Below are 20,714 nucleotides of genomic sequence, written 5' to 3' on the forward strand. Positions count from 1 at the left end.
TCCCTTGTCCTTCATTTGGACCAGCTCCTGGAATTCTCAGAGGTTCTCTTTGGAAGGTTATGACATAACAGTTAAAAGTTTTCAAACTGTATTTGACTAGTGTTCTTCCTGCATCAACTGCCACAGGACAAAACGGCTATTCTTTTATAAAGAATAAAAAGGCAGAATTCCAGGAATATGGAGGGAGACATTTCTATGCCTGAATTGAGAAACATGTAATGCATCTTCTCCACCAACAACTCTGGTAGGGGATTGGAAGTTTCCCAAGAAATTATGGGATATTCCAGGAAGCAACCAACTTTGCTTTGGGATGTAGGTTTTCATTGGGGAATAAATTTCTATCCTCATTTAGACATTGTGTTTAGTTTTAATTTATTTTGTTTATGCTTAAAGCATTATTCTCTTATTCTTATTTCTCTGAATAAGTAGAGCATTCTGCATAAGTTTAGACTCCAGAATAATTATGCTATTATTTCTTTTTAAGTAAAATTGAATTTGGAAGCAAAATTCTTCCCCAACTTCTTAATCGTAGTGAACCAATGTCAGATTTGAGGGAGAGTGGGGTTTTTTTTTTGGTAAATAAAAGTTTGGTTCTATTTATTTCCAAAAGTAGAAAATAAAATTGAAATCTCTATTCATGCTACTGGGCCAGAAAGCTGCAATTTTTCACCCCCAGTTTTACCTTTTTATTGAAAGTAAGGCAAACCAGATGGAATTAAGATGGAATGCCAGATGAAATATCCCATGGAAAGTATATAGACCCTGAGGGCTTCTGGGTGGGGAAATTTGAGACTTTCAGCCTATGGGCTCACCTGAGCTGCTACATGGTGCTATCTGTGGGATAAAATGAACACTAGATGACAGCTTAGAGCAGGAATAGCAATGGTAAAAATACAGGTAGCCTCAATTGTATGACCTTTTTTTTGCCTGTCACAAATGGTAATCAATAATACTAGAAAAACAATGACAATGAGAATGAATCCTGTCCTTAATCCACACATCGATTTTAACAGACTTTATTTACCAAGGAAAATAGGTGGTTGAGGAATGTTGCAAGTACATCAGACAGTTGAAGAAGGAAAAAAGGGCGTTGGAAGAATTATCTGAAGGACAGTGAAGAAGATGCACTGAAGGCTAGTTCCCTGGGAGGGCTTACTGAGGACTGGAGAGACCAAACTGGTCTACAAGAAAAACCAAATTAAAAAAAAAGAGACATAGCAAGGCAAAATGCTGTATGGCATGCGTGCGCATATCCACACCCTAGCTGGCAAAGCAGGAGACCTGGTAATGGCTAAGTGAAGGAAAACTGAAGGAAGACAAAGGGGCTAATTTTGGCTGCATACCAAGCCTTATGAACAATAGCAATAGCATTTAGATTTATATACTGCTTCACAGTGCTTTACAGCCTTCTCTAAGAGGTTTCACAGAGTCAAAATATTGCCCCCAACAATCTGGGTCCTCATTTTGCCAACCTGGAAGGCTGAGTCAACCTTGCACCGGTGAGAATCGAACTGCCAAACTGCTGGCAGCCAGTGATCAGTACTAGATCAGTCACCTGCAGTACTAGATTCTAACCTCTGCCCCACCATGGATATAAAGCCAGAATGTCAGAATTGGGAAGGTTGCAACCGACAGCAAATGTTGCCTTTGCAAAGAATCTGAAGAAACAGTGGGCCATCTAGTTTGCTGCTACAAGTTAGGGTTATAATCACAAGAGAGACTATAAACGATGGCATGACAATGTAGGAACAATGGAATATTGGAATATCTACAAAAAGAAAAAAAAAACATTTACCTGTAAGCAAGAACTGGTGAGAGCACAGAAAAGACTAAGTAATAGAAAACGAAGCTGGAGTATTCTGGGACTTTAGAATTCAACAGTCAAGCACCTGCCGCACAACTTTGCAAATTTAACAATTGTGAATAAGAGAAACAAAGTCTGCCTAGCAGATGTTGCAGTACTCAGAGACAGCAGAATGGGGGGGAAAGAACTGGGGGGGGGGAATCACAAAATACAGAGGCCTGCAAATAAAGTAGAACAAGTGTGGCAAAAGAAAGCAAAGATAGTACCAATAATGATAGGTGTCTTGGGTGCAATCCCAAAACATCTGGAACACCATTTAAACAACATTGGAATTGACAAAATCACCATTAGTCAATTGCAAAAGGCAGCTCTACTTGGAACAGCTTACATCCTGAAAATAATACTTTAACACTACCAAATATCAATATCTGTCTATTCCAGGCCTTGGGAAGGACTTGATAGGTGGACAAAACACCAAATCCAGTCTAGACATCTGACTATGTGACAAAATATGATAATGCCACCAACTTTTTCTTCCTCTCCTTCGAGTTCCTGTTTTGGAAATATTATTGCTATGTGCCTGGCCAAATAGGTGGGCAATTTTTCCCTTCTTTTTTTCTGAATTCTTTTTCAACAGAGATAATAATACATTTGACACATATACTTTTATTTATAGCTTCTAGGCTGGATGGGTTAGATCAGGGGTGCCAAACTCAAGGCCCTGGGGCCACCCTGGAAACAGCAAAGGACAGGCCCGTGGTCCCTCTGCTAGTGAAAATGGAGTTTGGAGGGAGGGGCGAGCTCCATATTTTTTGCTAGAAGAGGGCTATCAAAACAAACTAAAAATGAAACAAAAGGAGAAATGTTTCCCCTTTTTCATTTCAGCATGCAAGAAGGGACAGGAAAGGAGAAAGGGAAAGAGGAAAGACAAAGAAAAAGAAGGAAAGATGGGAAATGAGCAAGGAAGGAAAAAGCAGGAAAGAGGGGAAGGAAGAAGAAAGGAAAATGAAGAGGGAAGGAAAAAGAAGAAATGGAAGGAAGGAGATTATAATGAGGGAGGATCTCAGGGAAGTCATGTTTCAGCACCACAGGTTGCCCCTGACACGAGTTCTGTGTCACACCCACCATGGCCAAGTCCCCAGCCATGCCCACACCCCATACCATACCACCCCATGCCCCATGCCCCCCAGCCCTCCAAGGTCAAACACAACCCTGATGTGACCCTCAATGAAATCGAATTGGACACCCCTGGGCTAGGTAGATTGAGGCAGAACTTTCCAGTACATTATAGGTAGTAATGGGCCCAGAATTTCCCCAGCTAAGCAAGGCAGTTAAGTGTATGGCACCCAAGGTTATGACCTCTTCTGCCTTGGCTGTTAAGCAAATCACTCTGTTAAATGAATCACGGAGTCACGAAGCAATTCTGTCTTCTTCCCCTATCGACTTTGCTGGTTGGAAGCCGGCTGGGAAGGCTGCAAATATGGTGATCACAAGACCCCAGTATACTGCAACCACTGTAAATATATGCTGGTTTCCAAGAATCCAAATTCTGATTATGGGGCTACTGCAATGATTTGTAAGGAGGACCAGTCGTAACTTTTTTCAGTGCTTTTGTAACTTTGAACGGTTGCTAAACAAATAGTTGTAAGTCAAGGAGTATCCGTACTGAACATTGGGGTTAAAAGATGCCATTTGGCAATATCAGCAAATGGATATAGATTCTCTACCCAAGGGCAGAGAGCCCCCATTTCTTCCTCTTTTATGCAAAATAGCATTCCTATTTGAGGGCTTAATAAAAGAAACACAAGTTTGTATTTAGGGCTTTGACCTGAAATTATAAGCCATAAATTAATGAATTACCACCAGTTACAACAAAGCACAGTTTCAGGAAATATGAACTATTTTTTTTAAGATTTTTGAAAATCTTTTCATATACGAAGTTAATCTAATTCATTGTTCCCAACCTCAGGACCTCTATGCAAAATTTATATAGACCTATTGTTTACAGCAATGTTTAATATATACACTCATGTAAATTAAACCTATTAAAAAATCTAATAAAAGGTCCATATGCAAGTTTTGCTGACAACTTGCAATTCAGAAGTGGTAATTCCTCCATGGCATTTATATAATCCACCAAGTCTCTTCAAATGCCTGACATTACCGAATAGCTATGCCAAAATAGTTCGAGATAAAAGGGCTCAACTGAGTAGTAAAAAACATAGCTTGCATACAAAAGAGATCTGGATCCAAGAAGTAACAGCTGCAGATTTAGCAGGGAAGATCTGAAAGCCTGCAGATTTATTGCTATATACTATACATAATATTGAGCATAAATAATGAGGCAGCTTCCTCTCTTCCTGAGTTAGATATCTGAAATATTACTGTACAGTGTTCTGTACTTCTGCCTCCTCCAATGGGGTAACTTAGATTAATGATGACAGCATAGAAGGGCTAAGTAGCCCGGTTGGTTATTACAGAATTCTCCCATCTAATGTCCTTCAGATGCATCAGTTTAAAAATCTCCCAGCTAGCCTGGTCAATGCAATGGAAGTGGTAGACCAAGATATTGGAACAGGGAAAATTGATTGCTTTGTGTCCTTCGAGCCATGAAAGTCCTTTCAAATATCTCACCAAAAGTGCAATGGAAGTACAGGTAGCTGCTTAGTGATCATTTGAAGTTAGGTTAAAAAAAAAAAGTAAAGTTGAAGGATTTTACTCTATTACTCATTGCCGAGTATAGGGAGCAGTGCTTATCTCTGTTTCAAGACTATTGAGCCAGCACTGTCCGGAGACATTTCCATGGTCATGTGGCCAGCATAACATCAAAGAGCCTGTTACCTTCCCCCTGAAGTGGTATCTATTTATCTAGTTGCATTTGTATGCTTTCGAACTGCTAGGTTGGCAAGAGTTGGGGCGAGGACAGGAGGTCACCCTGTCATGTGGAGCTCAGGTCTCAAACCTGAGCTTCCAGCTTTCCAGCCGCCAAGCCCAGCATCTTAACCGCTGAGTTAACACGCCATCTGTGAAGTTAGGATGGACTCAAAGAGGCAGTACTTATGACCCAGATTCTAAATCCTGAGGACTGCCTCCCCTCACGTGATCACATTTTGGGTATTTAACAACTAACCCACAATTGTGCAGCATTCCATAGTCACGTGACCATGATTTATGTTTTTGCTGGGAACCAGTATTTACTTTTGGTTTCCCACAAAAAATGCTCATTGCAAACAATGGATTTGCTTAATGACCACAGCATCCACTTAATAACAGGCACAAAATATGTTGCAGTCCCATAATGACATGCCTAATGATCAGCACATGTTGCAATTGTAATTCCAGGTTCAATTGCAGTTATAAGCTGAGGATTACCTCTATTTTCAATATATATATGTATATATGTATGTATGTATGTATGTATATATATGTATGTATGTATGCATGTTTGTGTGTTTGTTTGTTTGCAGGCCCTTTGGAAAAATATCCCTAACTGAATAAAGCCTCTTAAGGAACAAATATGAGGAAGAAGACCAAATAACAGAAGGGACCTTCAAATGGCATTGGACAATTCTTGCTTACTGTAGAGAGTTTTGCGGCTGCTTTAAATGCTGCTTTCTGGATTTCTTGAAGGACGAGAACAGAGAAGCAAATGGTGTTCTCAGCCCTTCTAGTATGGAAGTGGATCCAAGCTTCTGGGCTTGTGGGACGTCCAAAGCAGAACCCTTTGTGTTTGCAGAATCTGAAAAAAGAAAAACCAATGTTAATAAAAGAGGCGGCCATATATTGTACAAAACAGTGATGTTGTTCTGTTCTGATTTATTCAATTTCTACAGCTGCCCAACTCAACTAAGTGACACTGTCTCAACTACATGATATTGTCCAGTATGAAGATTTTGTTTTATAGGAGGTCCCTAGTGACCAAATAAAGAACATATTTTAAATGGCCAAAAGCTCGTTAAGATTTTTGACCTTCTTTCTGGAAAATAATTTTATTTATTTGTTTGTTTGGAGCCTTTATTATTTTAAGGCAGTAAATATACCTAATATTCTTCTTCCTCCTATTTTCTCCACATTAACAACCCTGTGTGATGGACTGGGCTGAAAGAGAGAGTAACTAGCCCAAAGTCACCCAGTCAACTTTCATGGTTAAGGCAGGACTAGAACTCACAGTCTCCTGGTTTCTAGCCTGGTGCCTTAACCACTACACTGAATTTACTATTCTTGCTCAGTTCTGTGAAATATAAGTAGAAGGTCCATTGGGGGAATTACCTAGGTCCTATGCCAATTTGCCCAAAGCCATTGCACTTCAACTCTTGATTAAATATGGCAGTTCTAAAACATTTGTTAACATGATCCACATAAAAGAAAAGGAGAGAATTGTGGCTTAACATGGTATGAGACACCACCTGTGGTGGCTAGTTGGAAACTTGTTAAAAGCAATAGCATCACAAGTGTTTCTTGCATCTTTATTAGTGCTGAGTAAGGAAACCGACAGACTCAAATCTTTTTATTCTGATATCTGATTATCTTGTCACCTGCATGTTTCTGAGCTCCACCCCATCTGTCCATTCTATCATCCATTTCATCTATCTAAATTGAGTTTCTGTTCCTTGACAGGCAGATAAGAGAAACCTATTGTTTTATCTTCAATCTGATTTATCTAAAGTGCTTTTGTGTCTTATCTTCCACAGAATGACAACAGGACTGGAATGCAGTAAGTCAGTCACCGTTCTGCAGATATTCCTGTGATACACGATTTATTATTTTCCTCCTTGTAAAACTCTTTTAAAAGCATGAGTAGCGATCCCACTAGAATGTATTTTCTGTTGTAATCAGACTAATGTCTTCGCTGGATGGAAAACCAAAATTAAGTTTCAATATTGTCTTTTATTATTATTTTCTACACTAGGAAAAAAAAGGTTATCATGTTTTAGTGCTGATGCCAAACACAAGCTCAATTATGCGGGCATATGCATATATATGTTGGCAGGTATCCACCTGTGTATTTGTGTGTACATGTATAAAATTAATATTTTCCTTTCTCCATGCCACAGATAGCATTGTTATTTGTTGTGAATAAATTATAGTAGTGACAACTCACTGTTTCCTATGGCTTTTTTCAACCGGTGAGCTAGTGGTTGTTTCGGCATTCTGCTGATATCCGTCTCACTTTTAAATTTCTTCTTCTTGAAATCTCCAAGCCATTCTCCTGTCGCTCCTGGACACCCTGTTGTATCTTCATTTTTCTTTTGACATTTGCTGAAACAAAGACACAGATATTACTGAACAGCTTTTTATTTCCCTTCAAGGTCTCAATAATGTCCTCAGAAGAGTTATGTTCTCTAAAAGAGGCTTTAGGAAATCCTTGTTCAGTGACTATAATTGTGCATGGTTGCTATAAGAGGCAATCAGTAAATAAGGACCACCTATATTCTAAAGACTGTGGGAGAATATTGTTTTAAAATTCTATAAGCACAAATTGATTTTGTCAGGAAAAAGTACATTCATATAGCGTTATTTTACCAAGTCTGTTCAAATTGTGGGCTTGGACATTCCTCTAGCCATTCTCAATCCATATTAAGGGAGACCAATATAATGTAAAATTATCCCAGTATCTAATTTATAGTAGTTCTTGACTTATGAACATTCATTTAACAACAGATTGAAGTTACAACAGCAATGAAAAAAATGACTTATGACCTGTCCTCAAAGTTATGACTATTGGATTATCATGGTCACATGATCGCAATTTGGATGCTTGGCAATTAGCTTAAATTTACATCAGTTGCAGTATTTTATTTATTTATAAAATGTATTGGCTGCCCATACAGAATATATAGAATAACAGTGTTGGAAGGGAGCTTTTAGGTCTTCTAGTCCAACTCCCTACTCAAACAAGAGATCCTATGTGTTCGGGACAAATGACTGTCTAATCTCTTCTTTAAAACTTCCAGTGATAAAACACCCACAAGGCAAGTTACTTCACTGGTTAATTGTTCATACTGCTAGGAAATTTCTCCATAATTCTTGGCTGGATCACTCTTTGATAAATTTCCCTCCATTACTTCTTGTTCTGCCCTCAAATGTTTGGATAATACGTTGACTCCCTCTGCTCTATGACAGTCCCTCAAATATTGGAAGGCTGCTATCCTGTCACTCCTAACACTCTTTGTTAGACTAACACACCCAGTTCTTGTTTATTCATCATATATTTTAGCCTAGTCCCCCCCCCCCAATTATATTTGTTTCTCTTCTTGGAACCCTTTCTAGAATTTCAATATCTTTTTTGTATCATGGTGATCCCCACTGGATGCAATATTCCAATGTGGTCTTACAAAAGCAGCATAAAGTAGTACTTTACACTTTAGCATGTCATATAAAAAGAAGTAGATACCAAATGAAAAAGCAAAGCTGCCCCAAATCCTGAAGTTATTCTTTTCTGAGCATGATTCACACAGATACCTTTTAGAAAGATATACCAAGAAGAAAGGGATGGAATTCAAGAATTATAGCAATTTGATGGTTACCCGTGTAAGAACTAATAGTGCAGAAACGTGTTATTGTCTTTTTGCTGCCTTCCGTTTAATTAGCAAACTAACATGTCTTTCACTAATAATGAAAGAGCTTGCAAGTGGTTTTTTACAAAACAGTCTCTTAAATTTTAATCAGTCCATGAACAAACCACAGTTCATAACAAGGGAACATTTGACCTGAATGAGTCATCATGTGTTCAAACACCTGCACGCAGAATTAGTACAAACTTCTGGAGTGGAAGATTGATGTCACAGTTCAAAGTTCCACAATTTTAGTGTAAGAATGCACTAGAGGCTCTTCTCATTCTTCCAGTCTCCAATGTTCCCCTTCGGGAGAAAATTTGGGGAATAATGTTGGGCCGTGATGGCGAACCTATGCCATGCGTGCCAGAAGTGGCATGCAGAACCATCTCTCCGGGCACACGAGCCGTTGCCCCTTTGCTCTTCTATGTTCCAGCACACCGGCCAACTGGTCTTCACACATGTGGGAGTGCCAGAAACTGAAAGAGTAGCCGCTCGATGCACCTGTACATGCCAGGAAGATCATCTTCCTGTTTCTGGTGCGTGCATGCACACCGGCCACCTGGTCTTCTGATTTCTGGCACACTCGTTGCCCAAAAGATTCACCAACACTGATGTAGGGCTAACGTGGAGATGAAGCAAGTATCACTCCAAGTCATTTAGAGCAGTGTTTCTCAGCTTCATCCACTGTAAGAAGTATAGACTTTCACTCCCAGAATTCCTCATTCTAGGAGTGGAAACCCACACTTAACATTGCAGAGAAACACTGGTTTAGAGGCTGTATGGGACTGAATTGGACAAAACATGTTCTAACTGAATCCGAGAGAGAGAGAAAGAGAGGTATTATTTATGCAGAATATCCACTTCTGTGTCTTTTTTTTTTGTATCGATTATACGGGTGACCATCTCAACAAACTCTGACAGCTCTGACTCTGGACAGCGAACAGGATTAAAATAAAAACAATTAAATACATGATACTAAACCTCTATTGCTCCTACATTGGCCCTAGATAGAGTCACTCTCTCCCTGAAAGATAGGAGACATAGATTTTATAACATCTCAGAATGTTATTATGACAAGACCCTTGTGGGGAGAAAAAGGATGCTATATTCTAGATCAGGGGTGTCAAACTCACGTCGTCACATTGTCATGTGACATGTGTGTGCAGCCACCGCCAAAAAAGCTAATGCAATCCTAAGTTATATTAACAGAGGGATACAATCAAGATCAAGGGAGATACTAATACCACTCTATAAAGCCTTAGTAAGACCACAATTAGAGTACTGAATCCAGTTTTGTTCACATTATAAAAAAGATGTTGAGACTCTAGAAAAAGTACAGAGAAGAGCAACCAGGATGATTAGGGGACTGGAGGCTAAAACATATGAAGAACAGTTACAGAAACTGGGCATGGCTAGTCTAGTGAAGAGAAGGACCAGGGGAGACACGATGGCAGTCTTCCAATATTTGAGGGGCTGCCACAGAGAGGAAGGGGTCAAGCTATTTTCTAAAGCACCTGTGCGCCAGACAAGGAACAATGGATGGAAACTGAACAAGGAGAGATTCAACCTGGAAATAAGGAGAAACTTTCTGACAGTGAGAACAATCAACCAATGGAACAGCTTTCCCTCGGAAGTTGTGGGAACGCCATCACTTGAGACTTTCAAGAAGAGATTGGACTGCCATTTGTCAGAAATGGTGTAGGGTCTCCCGCTTGGGCGGGGGGTTGGACTAGATGACCTACAAGGTCCCTTCCAACTCCGATTATCTGTTATCTGTATCATGACTTTTCCTCTCTTTGCTAAAACGGGGGAGCATGTGGCCAGCGCATGACGCATCTGGCCCACGGGCCATGAGTTTGACACCTCTGATCTAGATGGTTTATTATATTGATTAATTTTGGCCCATTAAAAGCTGTTAAACTGTGTAACAAGAAAACAATACTAGTAATCCTCGACTTACAATCGTTTGTTTAGTGATTGTTCAATGTTACAACTGCACTTTAAAAAAAGTGACATATGACTGTTTTTCACTCTTATGACTGTAGCAGCATCCCCATGTGACCAAAATTCGAATGTTTGGCAACTTGCATGTATTTATGACGGTTGCAGTGTCCCGGGGTTATGTGATCACCTTTTGTGACCTTCTGATAGGCAAAGTCAATGGGAAAGGCAGATTCATTTAACTACCATATTACTAATCTAAGAACTGCAATGATTCACTTAACAATTGTGGCAAGAAAGGTAATAAAATGGGGCAAAACTCACTTAATTCTCTTGCTTAGGAATATCAATTTTGAGTTCAATTATGGGTCATAAATCAAGGATTATCTGTACGGGGCTTGAATCTGCTGTACCATGACACCAAAGTCACAGTATCAACTCATAAAATATTTCTATGGTCTTTTTAGAGTTGCCAACAGAAAGGGAGGTTTGAAAGAGCAGTGTGGCAGCTTGGAAATCAAAAGTGCATTCCATACATAGTTTTTCAGAGGTAGTAACTAGGTGACTGAAGTTTCTGCTGTGCAAAAATCTAACTGGAGAACATGACTGATGACTCTTGGCTATGGATGTGTCTCATTGGAGAATATGAATTATGATACACCCGGGGGGGGGGGGGAAACCAGGGTCAAGGGTGACAGTGAATTATGTGTCTCAGAGTCGGCTTCACCCAGGCAGACATGTTAACTGCCAATAAATCCTTTGAAGTTTTGGAAGTTTGGCTTGAGACTCCTGATTTCACTGGAATCCTGACACACAGTTTGTTTAATAGCAATCTTGTCTTTGTCCCCAGTGTACATTTTTTTAAAAAAATTGCATTAAATACTTCTACCAGTAAGAATCTCTGAAAAAAAAACATTGCTTAAATTACCTGCCTTCAAATTTGTCAGGCTATTTTTCTCATATACTGGGATTATGAGAATTGTATCCCTGTATCTGATGGAGAAGGACGATTCCAATAAGAAACACAAATCTACCGAGCAAAATGCAACAATTAACACAGATATTAACTGTTTAAAACTAAATATAAAACGTGACTACCACGGAAAGAAGAAGGGAATGAGCCTTTGTTACAGATTATATCTGACTGGTGATTCACCAGGAGTGTATACATTTCTCCTCACTTCATTAACCTTCCAGACAGCATGTTATTACTATAATCAATATAATGAGTCTGCATTCTTGGTATGCCTATCAGAAATACATAGACAATATAAACACAGTATACGTTGTTTTAAAAATGTTCCTCTTTTTGAAAAAAAAGAACTAGATTTTTTCAAACTTTCTTATAAAATTTCTGATCGGCATGAAATGTTGAGAATAAAATTAGACTCTTTGTTCCATCACCCCTTAGCCGAGTCTCCTTCAGCATCACCTGTCAATGATAAATCTCTCAATCAAAGAAAGACTCAAGAAAAATACGAGCAAACTGGCAAACACTCATTCAAATAAAAGCTAAAATAGTTTGCTAATCTGGTCACAGCAGGTGGCAGCACTGAGTTGACTTTGACCGATCTGGGAAAAAACTCATTGGGATCAGATCTGCTCAGCGCTTTAAGGGAAGCCACCAAGAAATTCTAACTTCAGGGGCTGGACCAAGAAGAGGAAAAATGTCTTCAGTCCAAAGAATTCTTAGCAAGGGAATACTGACTGAGCTTTGTAATATTTCAAACCCAGATCTCTAGGAATTGTCCAAATTGGGGAAGTGTATGAAAGCATGCAAATGTGAGTAGATAAATAGGTACCACTTTGATGGGAAGGCAGCAGCGTTCCATGCGCTGCCCTAGAGTTGAATACGACTGGACAGGGAAACCTTTACCTTTTATGTTAGCCTCAGATATATACAAGGTTAAGTACCAACATCACAAAATGGAAATAATTAATAATCTGCCTCTCCTACACTCTGTCTTTCCTACTCCTACGGCAGCGTTCCTCAATCTATTGCCTACCAAATATATTGGACTATCACTGACATGCAAGATGATGATGCCCCTTGAAGTCCAACATATCTGGAGGAAAATGTGGCAGAGCCTTTGATTCATGTGTCAACTGGGCCTTTCCTCTGGACTTAATCCTAGTGAAGGGAGAGTTGATTTTCATTTGAACTGCAGCAAGAGAGAAAAAGGTAAAAGCTCCTTCCTGTATCTAATGATGTTCACTTTGGTCGCTTTCTACCCACTCAGCTTCCCTCACTCTCCATTATTAGATTTTGACAGAATTTTCAGGATTTTGGAAGAACATTTAGTTTCTTTATAAAGGAATGGTGCGGTGGCCTAGAGGTGGAGTTCTCCCCTCACAATCAGGAGGTCGTGAGTTCGATCCTAGGTACAGGCAGATATTTCTCTTTCTGGCCACACTGAGAATATATTTGCTGAACAAAGACTCCGCATTGGTGACAGGAAGGGCATCCGGCCATTAAAACACTCTGCTCGTTTAATGACTCCATAATCCCTTGCTTCATTCAGTTGCCCAGACTCCACTCCGCAAGGGATTAAGGAGTCGTTAAATGAACATGATGATTTAGTTTCTTTGTAAAGGAAACATCATGAATGATTGATTCCAGCAGGATTTCGGAACATCTTTTATAAAACAGATTTTGACTAATTCAGAATCATCTGAACTAATTTTTGAGCTACAGTACTAGATCTTACTTGGGCTAAATAAAGTTTATATAATGGTTCCTTGTTTTTTTTTTAAAGCGATCCAGTCAACTGCTTTTTTCCTATAAAGGAGTTTTTCTTCTTTCAAAACAAGCAAGGAAATCATTGTCTGCCTAATTACATTCCTTTTTACACAGCAGTTCTGTAAAGGAATAAGTATAATTCTCTACAAATTTCTCTGCTCCCCACCCTTAGGGTGCAGAGCTACAGAAATGCAACTGGAGTCCATGAGAACAAACAATCTCTTAGGTGTGGTTGTTTTTCAACATACCATCTTTGTTTTTAAAATGCTCACTGGACAAATCACAGTCCACGCACTAGGACTACCTTCATTTGCAAATAGTGATCCTGACCCATGTCTAACCCAAGGAAATTAGTAGCACATTAGTAATTTGTGGATGGAAATAGTGTCATGCTTTCCCATGTGCAATGTAAGATCCTTTCAGCTATTTAATGGAAACACAGTTGAGTCATAAGAGGCGAAGGACATGTGTGGCCAAACCTTTCATGCACACTAACTGGGGAATTCTGGGATTTGAAGTCCACACATCTTCCAATTGCCAAGGTTGAGAAACACCACCTTGGGGCAATTTCACATTTTGTTTTTCTTGATCTTCTCCTCAGTTTTATGTATTTTATTTCATTTATTTATAAGCTGCGTCCATCAAACTGATTTTGAGTGGTATGGAATTTTCTCTATCCATATGTGGGAAGAAATATCCACCTGGTTCAGTTCCAAGCTGGGAGAAAAGCACTGGAAACATGGAGGCTGATTGGAAAGATGATTTATTGATGAAGCAGAACCACATGTGGTTCTGGTACAAAATGGAGTTGAGAGTAGGTGGTTTTTATACCTTCTTTGGACTTTGTATTTGAGCTTCTTGTTCCTGTGCAAGGACATATCATTTAATATTCTTTTGGCTGTTGTCAGATTCCTATGGGGGTCATGTGGGGGGTTATGTTGGGGTCATAGCTGGCTCTATAGGCAAAAGAAGAAATGCAAATGCTAGATGTTTGTCTCAACTAATTTTGTCAAGCTTTAGTTTGTTGCTTATTTGAGTTTCTGTCTTGACTCAGTCTTTCTGAATGGATTATCAAATCTGCATTTCTAAAAGCTGGCCTCCTCAATTTCTCTTGGGGCCAGGAAACCTGGGCTGGTTTCTGAATAGGCTGGCCTAATCTTTCTTTATGAGCACAAAGTATCTGCTGGGGACTCTTAAGAAAGACCAAGTCTGCTTTCTGCCTTTAAAAGCATGTTTTTGTGTTTTTTTGCATTTCTCTTTTAGGGAAATATAATATTCTGCCTTTTTAATATTTCCCAAAATATTTCATTTTTCTGGAGGGTAGGTGCTGACTTTCTACACATAACTTGGGTTAAAAAAAACAGATGAAAGAATATCAAATCCTAAAATCTGTAAAAGGCAATACAGCTAACAGAAATCTAATCTTTCGGAATGACCAACAGATCCATAGTTCATGAATCTCTGTTCCAAGAATCCAAATATTTTTGTTCCTTTTGAAACTATTATGTTGCATATCTGCATATGTATGGTAAACTACAATTAAGCAAAAGTTGGCTAGAACTACTTAAACAAATAAAACTTTAATAAGGTGACACTAGAGGATAATATATTTATATTTCATGCATTCCAGCTATAAAAGGGGGAGGAATTGAATTCATGAATTTATATTATATGAGTACTTCTTAACTCCCTTTCTAGCTGAAAGTTATTAACAAGGTCGTTTTCCAATCCAGTGATTGCCTTTGGTGCTTTTAAACTATTGTCCCATGTGATTTTTTAATAGCTGTTTATTGTGTTCATTTACCCTAAAGCTATGGCTCAATTCACTGTCAGATCACTTACTTTGCCCCTTCTCTTTTGGGGGAGGTCTGTTATTATTCCCTAACCTGCTATTTTGGATGCATTAAACTCAAAACATTTTATCTTCCCAGTTAACTTTTGCAGATCCACCCTGGGCAGGAGCAAAGGCTAATTAAATTCTTCTGCCCAGCAGAGTCTGTGAAATGTTTTAACAAATTGCTATAGGGTGTTAGATTTAAGAATGCAGAATTATCCATCAAGTTTGAGCCTACAAATTGCTCCCACAATTATGAGATATCAAGAGTTTCCAGACAAATAGGCAAGAATTCCTAGCGTGGGATTTTTGTCAACTCTTTAATTGACCTACCACTGTTTAGAAACAATCACTGCAAGTGCTCAAAAATCTTTTATTTGTTCAAACTTGATCTGCTGATCTTTCTCCCACGTAAAAGGCAGAGGAGTTTTAACCAAAAGAAGAAATGTTTTCATCTGCTTTTCTGAACAAGCAAGATCAAGTCCTCTACATGTTCAAGTAGTAGCACAAAAATGGAATGTGATCATTGATCACTTGCCATCTTTTGTTCTCACAAGCATGTTGATTTTTTAAAAAAAGTTTTTCATTTATTGGAAGGACACTGGATTTTGTTTTTTTCAACAAGCCTCTTGGTGCGAAAGACCTACTGCTACCCAGAAACGGACATCTAAATTTCACATTCCACAAAAGGAAGAAAGCATCAGGGTAGAAGATAGAAAAAAAGGAACTAGAAGTTCCAGGACTTAGTTGCCTTACCAAGATTATCATGATTGCTAGCTGACCCTTTTGACCTTGAAAAAGCTGAACTGGTTACTGGTGCTTTGATGGGAGACAGCCAAAAATATTCTAGACTTGTACCTTACAGCAGATTGGGAAATTGAAAAAAAAATATGATTAGAATAACAGAGTTGGAAGGGACCTTGAAGATCTTCTAGTCCAACCCCCTGCTTGGGAAGGAAACTATCTTATTTCAAACCAATGGTTGTCCAACCTCTTCTTCAAAACCTCCAGTGTTGGAGCAGCCACAAGGTCTGGTGGCAAGGAGTTCCACTGGTTAATTGTTCTGTCAGGAAATTTCTCTTTGATGAGTTTCCATCTGTTGCTTCTTGCCTTGCCTTCAGGTGCTTTGGAGACTAGGTGGACCCCTCTTCTGTGAAGCAGCCTCCCCAAATTGTTCCAGAAGGCGGCAGGGGCAAACAAAAACAACTCAAGGAATAGCAAAAGGTGGGCATCCCACTTTCTTCAGTTTACTTGCCCTTTACTTAAGGCGTCTCTCTCGAAAATATATTTGTCCAGCATGAAAATAATTAATGCTGGGCCTCAACTAATAATCATTTCTTAATGTGTGACTTCAAATCCATTGTTTCTCTTAGCGTGTTTTCTACAAGTGTGCAGGATCATTTTTTTCTGATCGACCAAGTGTTGATCCATTAGGTGCAACAGGAACTCACTGATCAGTTTGTTGCCCAAGCATGACTTTTTGGGCTGAGAGGAAGTGGTGGACCCAAAGTCATCCAGCCAGCTTTCATGCCTAAAGTGGGACTAGAATTCATAGTCTCCCGGTTTCAAGTCTGGTGCCTTAACCACTAGACGGGGTGTCCAACTCAAGGCGTCATGACGTATTGGGACTTTCTCCCTTTTGTTAAACTGGGTGTGGCCAGTGTGCGATTCATTTGGCCCGTGGGCTGGGAGTGTGACAGCTGTGCACTAGATCAAACTAGCTCTCTGACTTAAAATCCAATGCCTTTCTCAACATTTTAAAGTAGCTCACTTGATGACGAGTCTGACATATTAGGAATCTTGCTGATTTCAAATACAAATACTACAATACTATCTTATGCACTCTTGCAGAATCTTCTTTAATTATAAGCTATCTATCATCCTTCATCTCTAAAAAAAAAACTTTTTTTAAAAAAATCTTGTCCTAACCCGTGGCTTTTTTTTTTTCTTTTTCCCTCCCTTTCTTCTCCAATCTGGTCTTTTTGCCCCCTCCTCTCCTCTCCCCCTTTTTAAGTTTCCCTCTCTGTTGTAATTCTCTTTTCAATTGCTTTCTAACATTGTACCTTCTTTTCATCCTATTTTTCTTTTTCTTGGTTGTTTTATTAAATCTTAAATTCTCCTTTTCCCTTCCTCCCTTCCCATTTTCTTTCTTAATCAAACTTTTTAGTCCATTAAAGATGGCTTCTTCCTTTTCTTCTTCTCCTTCTCCTTCCTCCAGTGTTTGCTGATACATAGAAACCGCCATTTCTAAAAAATGGAAGGCAGCTCCCAGAGAATCCTTGCCACTTTGTTGTCTTTCTTTTAATTTTTCATATTCCATTTTCAGTTCATCAACCGGTGGTACCATTATAGGTTTTTTTTAAAAAAAACAACAACAACCCAGATGCTTTCAATCTTGAAGTAATTTCCAAATGTCAGAGTTATCAAACAATCCAAACAAGAAAAACTTTTTTCCTCTTCTTCTCTTTACAGTTTTTTCTCCAGAGGCAAAATCCCAGATGTATTTTAAAAGCCGTATTACCATTAATTAATGGTCTTGTAATCTTCAAGGCGTCTCCTCCAGCAAAGTTTAGAAAGAATATTTTTTTTTTAGTCCTCCCCTTCCCACTTATAACAAAAAGCTTATTTTTACCTTTAGAGAGCAAGTTTTTCTATGCTCCTTTGCTTTCTCCGTAGGGAGGGGGAGTGAACTTTCCTTCAGCACTTTCGCCGATGTAACAGATTCTTTTGGAAACAAATGAATCAATCCAAAGTCAGGTTTCCAGGGTGTTTTAAAAATAACATAATGTCGTGGTTTAGCCAAGAAAACTTCTTCTAAGACTTCCTCCTGCGCAAACTTATCCAGTTGAAGAATCCTTTATGGCTGCCGAGACAGCCGCTCATCCGTCTCGGGAAAAAGGAGTCTAGCTGGCTGGGGAAGGGGGGTGCGATGTCCCCAGACCCCTGCCCAGATCTCCTCTGTCTTCCGCTGCCCCTTCAGGGCAGCGACAACCCCCAAATCCAGTTGGATCGGGGGTACCTTGACGGCGAGCGCAGCAGGGACCTGCAGAGAAGCGGATTCCTGCCGCCGCCGAAGCCTTACAACCGGAAGATTGGGAATCTTGCTGATTTCAGCGGGGCTTTTAACTGAATGGTTGCATTCCTGGCTAAGAATAAGGCATTATTTGCTTCATCAAAGCTTTTTCAGAAGTCACAACTGGATGGGTTCACACATGGCTTACAAACCCATGGCTAGATTTTATAACAGGCAATGTCAAAACCCAACAAACCTTATTTATGTGTGAATATGATGTGTGAATCCAGTAACCATCTATCTATTTTAGTAACTTTTTAAAATGCCTTTTTTCATTCTGCTAATTACTAATGTAATCAATACTCCCAAGGCAAGGGAGTATTTTTACTCAGCAACAATTAATGACTCAATATATACATTATATTCACTGTAACTAGATTACAATAATAAGGTGCTAAGTATTCACAGATATTTTTAATTGACCTTCCTTGTCTTTTTAGCTACAGAAAAAAATAACAATCCCTGTCTAATATAATTATTACACATTTTACCAGTACCTTATTTCTTGACTGTGATAATGGGCCATAAGGACTGTGGAGAGATAATTGCTTTGATGGAAAATGGTGCCTCTTATCTTCTCCTCTCAAAACTGAGAGCTGCAGAAAATGGTTTCAGGGAGCTAGAAAACTCTTGTCACTACACATTCAAATTAGATTGTGTGGTGCAACTGATCGCCCAGTTCATCTGTGTAGGGCCGGAGCTACGATAAGAAAGGCTTTCTCTAATAAAGAAGAATATTCATAACTCAGGGTTGAAATGAGGAGTCCTTGGTGCTCTCTGAGCTTGGTTGTTTTCTTGCAGACGTTTCATTACCCAAACTAGGTAACCCCATCAGTCCTAGTAGACATTACCCAGTTTGAGTAATGAAATGTCTGTAAGAAAACAACTAAGCTCAGAGACCACGAAGGGCTTTCTGCTAGCCCAGGAACCACGACAGCAGTCTTGGAACTTGTGGCTCCAATGTCATCATCTTTCTTGTTAGTTCTTCAATCTTTTGCAAGTGAGGAAGCAGAAAGAAACAAGAGGATAGATCTCAACTCTCCTTCCTCTGGGAGAGAGATTTTAGAATAGAACAGAATAAGAGTTGGAAGGGACCTTGGAAGTCTTCTAGTCCTCCTTAATCCCCTGCTTAGGCAGGAAACCCTACACTGTGGTCAACTAGGCCAGAAAAAGCCACGACTCAATTAGCTATAAAGAAGTAAGTAGAGGATGAGCACCTTATCACTTTCATTTCATGAGCTTTCCAAAACATTGAACCATCATTAAACTGGTGGCTATTGCTTTGGGATGCCCAACTGATTGCCATATACCATTTTTGAAAGAGGAGAACGATCTGCACATTCTATCTGAACTAACCTTTTGATGCACATAGAGAGAAAATATTAAAAAATTTGATTTAATGGCTACATGCATGTTACAGCCTTAACTATGACTAACTTCTCTGCATATAATTTTTCACTAAGATTTATTCAAATTTTTGAGTAAATAGTGAATATTCTCAGGTTTGGGGGTTCACAAGAAACTGCACCATAACTAAAACATTCTGGGTAAGTTTGCACAACAGTCTAGAATAAAATGTGCTTGTTCGTTTTGTGTACAGCATATTGTTTGAAAATGGTCTATCTATGACTCTCTCTCTCTCTCTCTTTCAAACTGCAGAAAGAACATTTGTAGACTTGAGAAATTATTCTTTTCTGAAAAAGGAAGAAGCATCAAAAGTCAGTTGATGAGAGTGGGGACACTAGTGCTAATGGTAGTCTTGATGTTGGGTTGAGTGTTTAGACTGAATCTTTACAGTAAAATCAGCCTATTTCTTGTGGTAATCAGTAGTTTCCATAAAACGAATTTACGTTTCTCTTACTGGTTATGGCTATTCAACCCTCTAGATCTTATAAACAATGAATGGGAATAAGAGAGTGTCCCTTTCTTGATTCTCCTCTACAACCCACTACAGGTGGCCCTCAACTTATGACTATAATTGAGCCTGGCAATTATGGCAATAAGTTGTGGTAATTGTAAAACAGATCTTCCACATGATCAACATGATTTTATGACCTCCTTTGTAAGCGATTGTAAAGTGAATGTGGCAGTTGTTAAGTGAACCGATCGTTTGCTATGGGGAACCAGAAGTAAAAGTTGCCTCGAGTTGCCATGGGCGAATAGGCAGCAATATTAATTAATTAATTAATTAAATAAATAAATAAATAAAGGCCAGTTTTCAGTAGAAATGTTGGTTATGTAACTGTAAAATGTGGCAAATGGTCATAAATATGGCCAGTTGCTAAGCACCCGAAATATGGTCATGTGACTGCTGGGGGTGCCAGTCAGAACCTCAAAATTGGATCATAAGTACCTTTTGGGGGGGGGGGCAATCCTACCAGCACGTATGTGCAAGGGGAACCTTTACCTTTTTCCTTTGTAACTCTGAATGATCCCTAAGCGATCAGTGGTAAGTCAAGAACTACTACTATAAGGTATGAACAAGTGCAACTTTTATGCCACCAGGAGGATAAGGAAGAGTTAAAAAGCACCAAAGGAAAGTGCTAAAGTTACTCTTAGAAATGTCTTCTCTAATCACGAGACCCAGGAAGAGAAGCATCCGGTTTGGTCTTATAATAAAACGCAAAGGGCGGGGAATTAGTATGTGTTATAAAGCCATGGGTAAACAAGAAGCATCAGCTGCATGATTTGAGGATTCAAATCAAGCTGCACTAATAATACTCTAGAATCCCTGGAGGTAATTGCTTCCTAATGCTTGTTTATTG

The 20,714-nt window shown here is 39.2% G+C and overlaps 1 protein-coding gene across 2 annotated transcripts in view; it reads right to left on the reverse strand.

Annotated features, from left to right (window-relative positions):
- EXPH5 (exophilin 5) overlaps window positions 1–20,714 on the reverse strand; it is a 59,121-nt gene that overhangs the window by 31,317 nt on the left and 7,090 nt on the right. For both annotated transcript variants that reach the window (XM_026721028.2, XM_087937120.1), the window contains exons 2-3: window positions 6,906–7,063; window positions 5,384–5,543 (exon numbers count right to left, since the gene is read on the reverse strand). In XM_026721028.2, coding sequence (XP_026576813.1) covers window positions 5,384–5,543; window positions 6,906–7,063 — 318 coding nt within the window. The remainder of the gene's footprint in view (window positions 1–5,383; window positions 5,544–6,905; window positions 7,064–20,714) is intronic.

Source organism: Pseudonaja textilis, chromosome 7 (assembly GCF_049901715.1).
Source record: "Pseudonaja textilis isolate UNSWEBS1 chromosome 7, rPseTex1.2, whole genome shotgun sequence".
NCBI classification, from domain to species: Eukaryota; Metazoa; Chordata; class Lepidosauria; order Squamata; family Elapidae; genus Pseudonaja; species Pseudonaja textilis.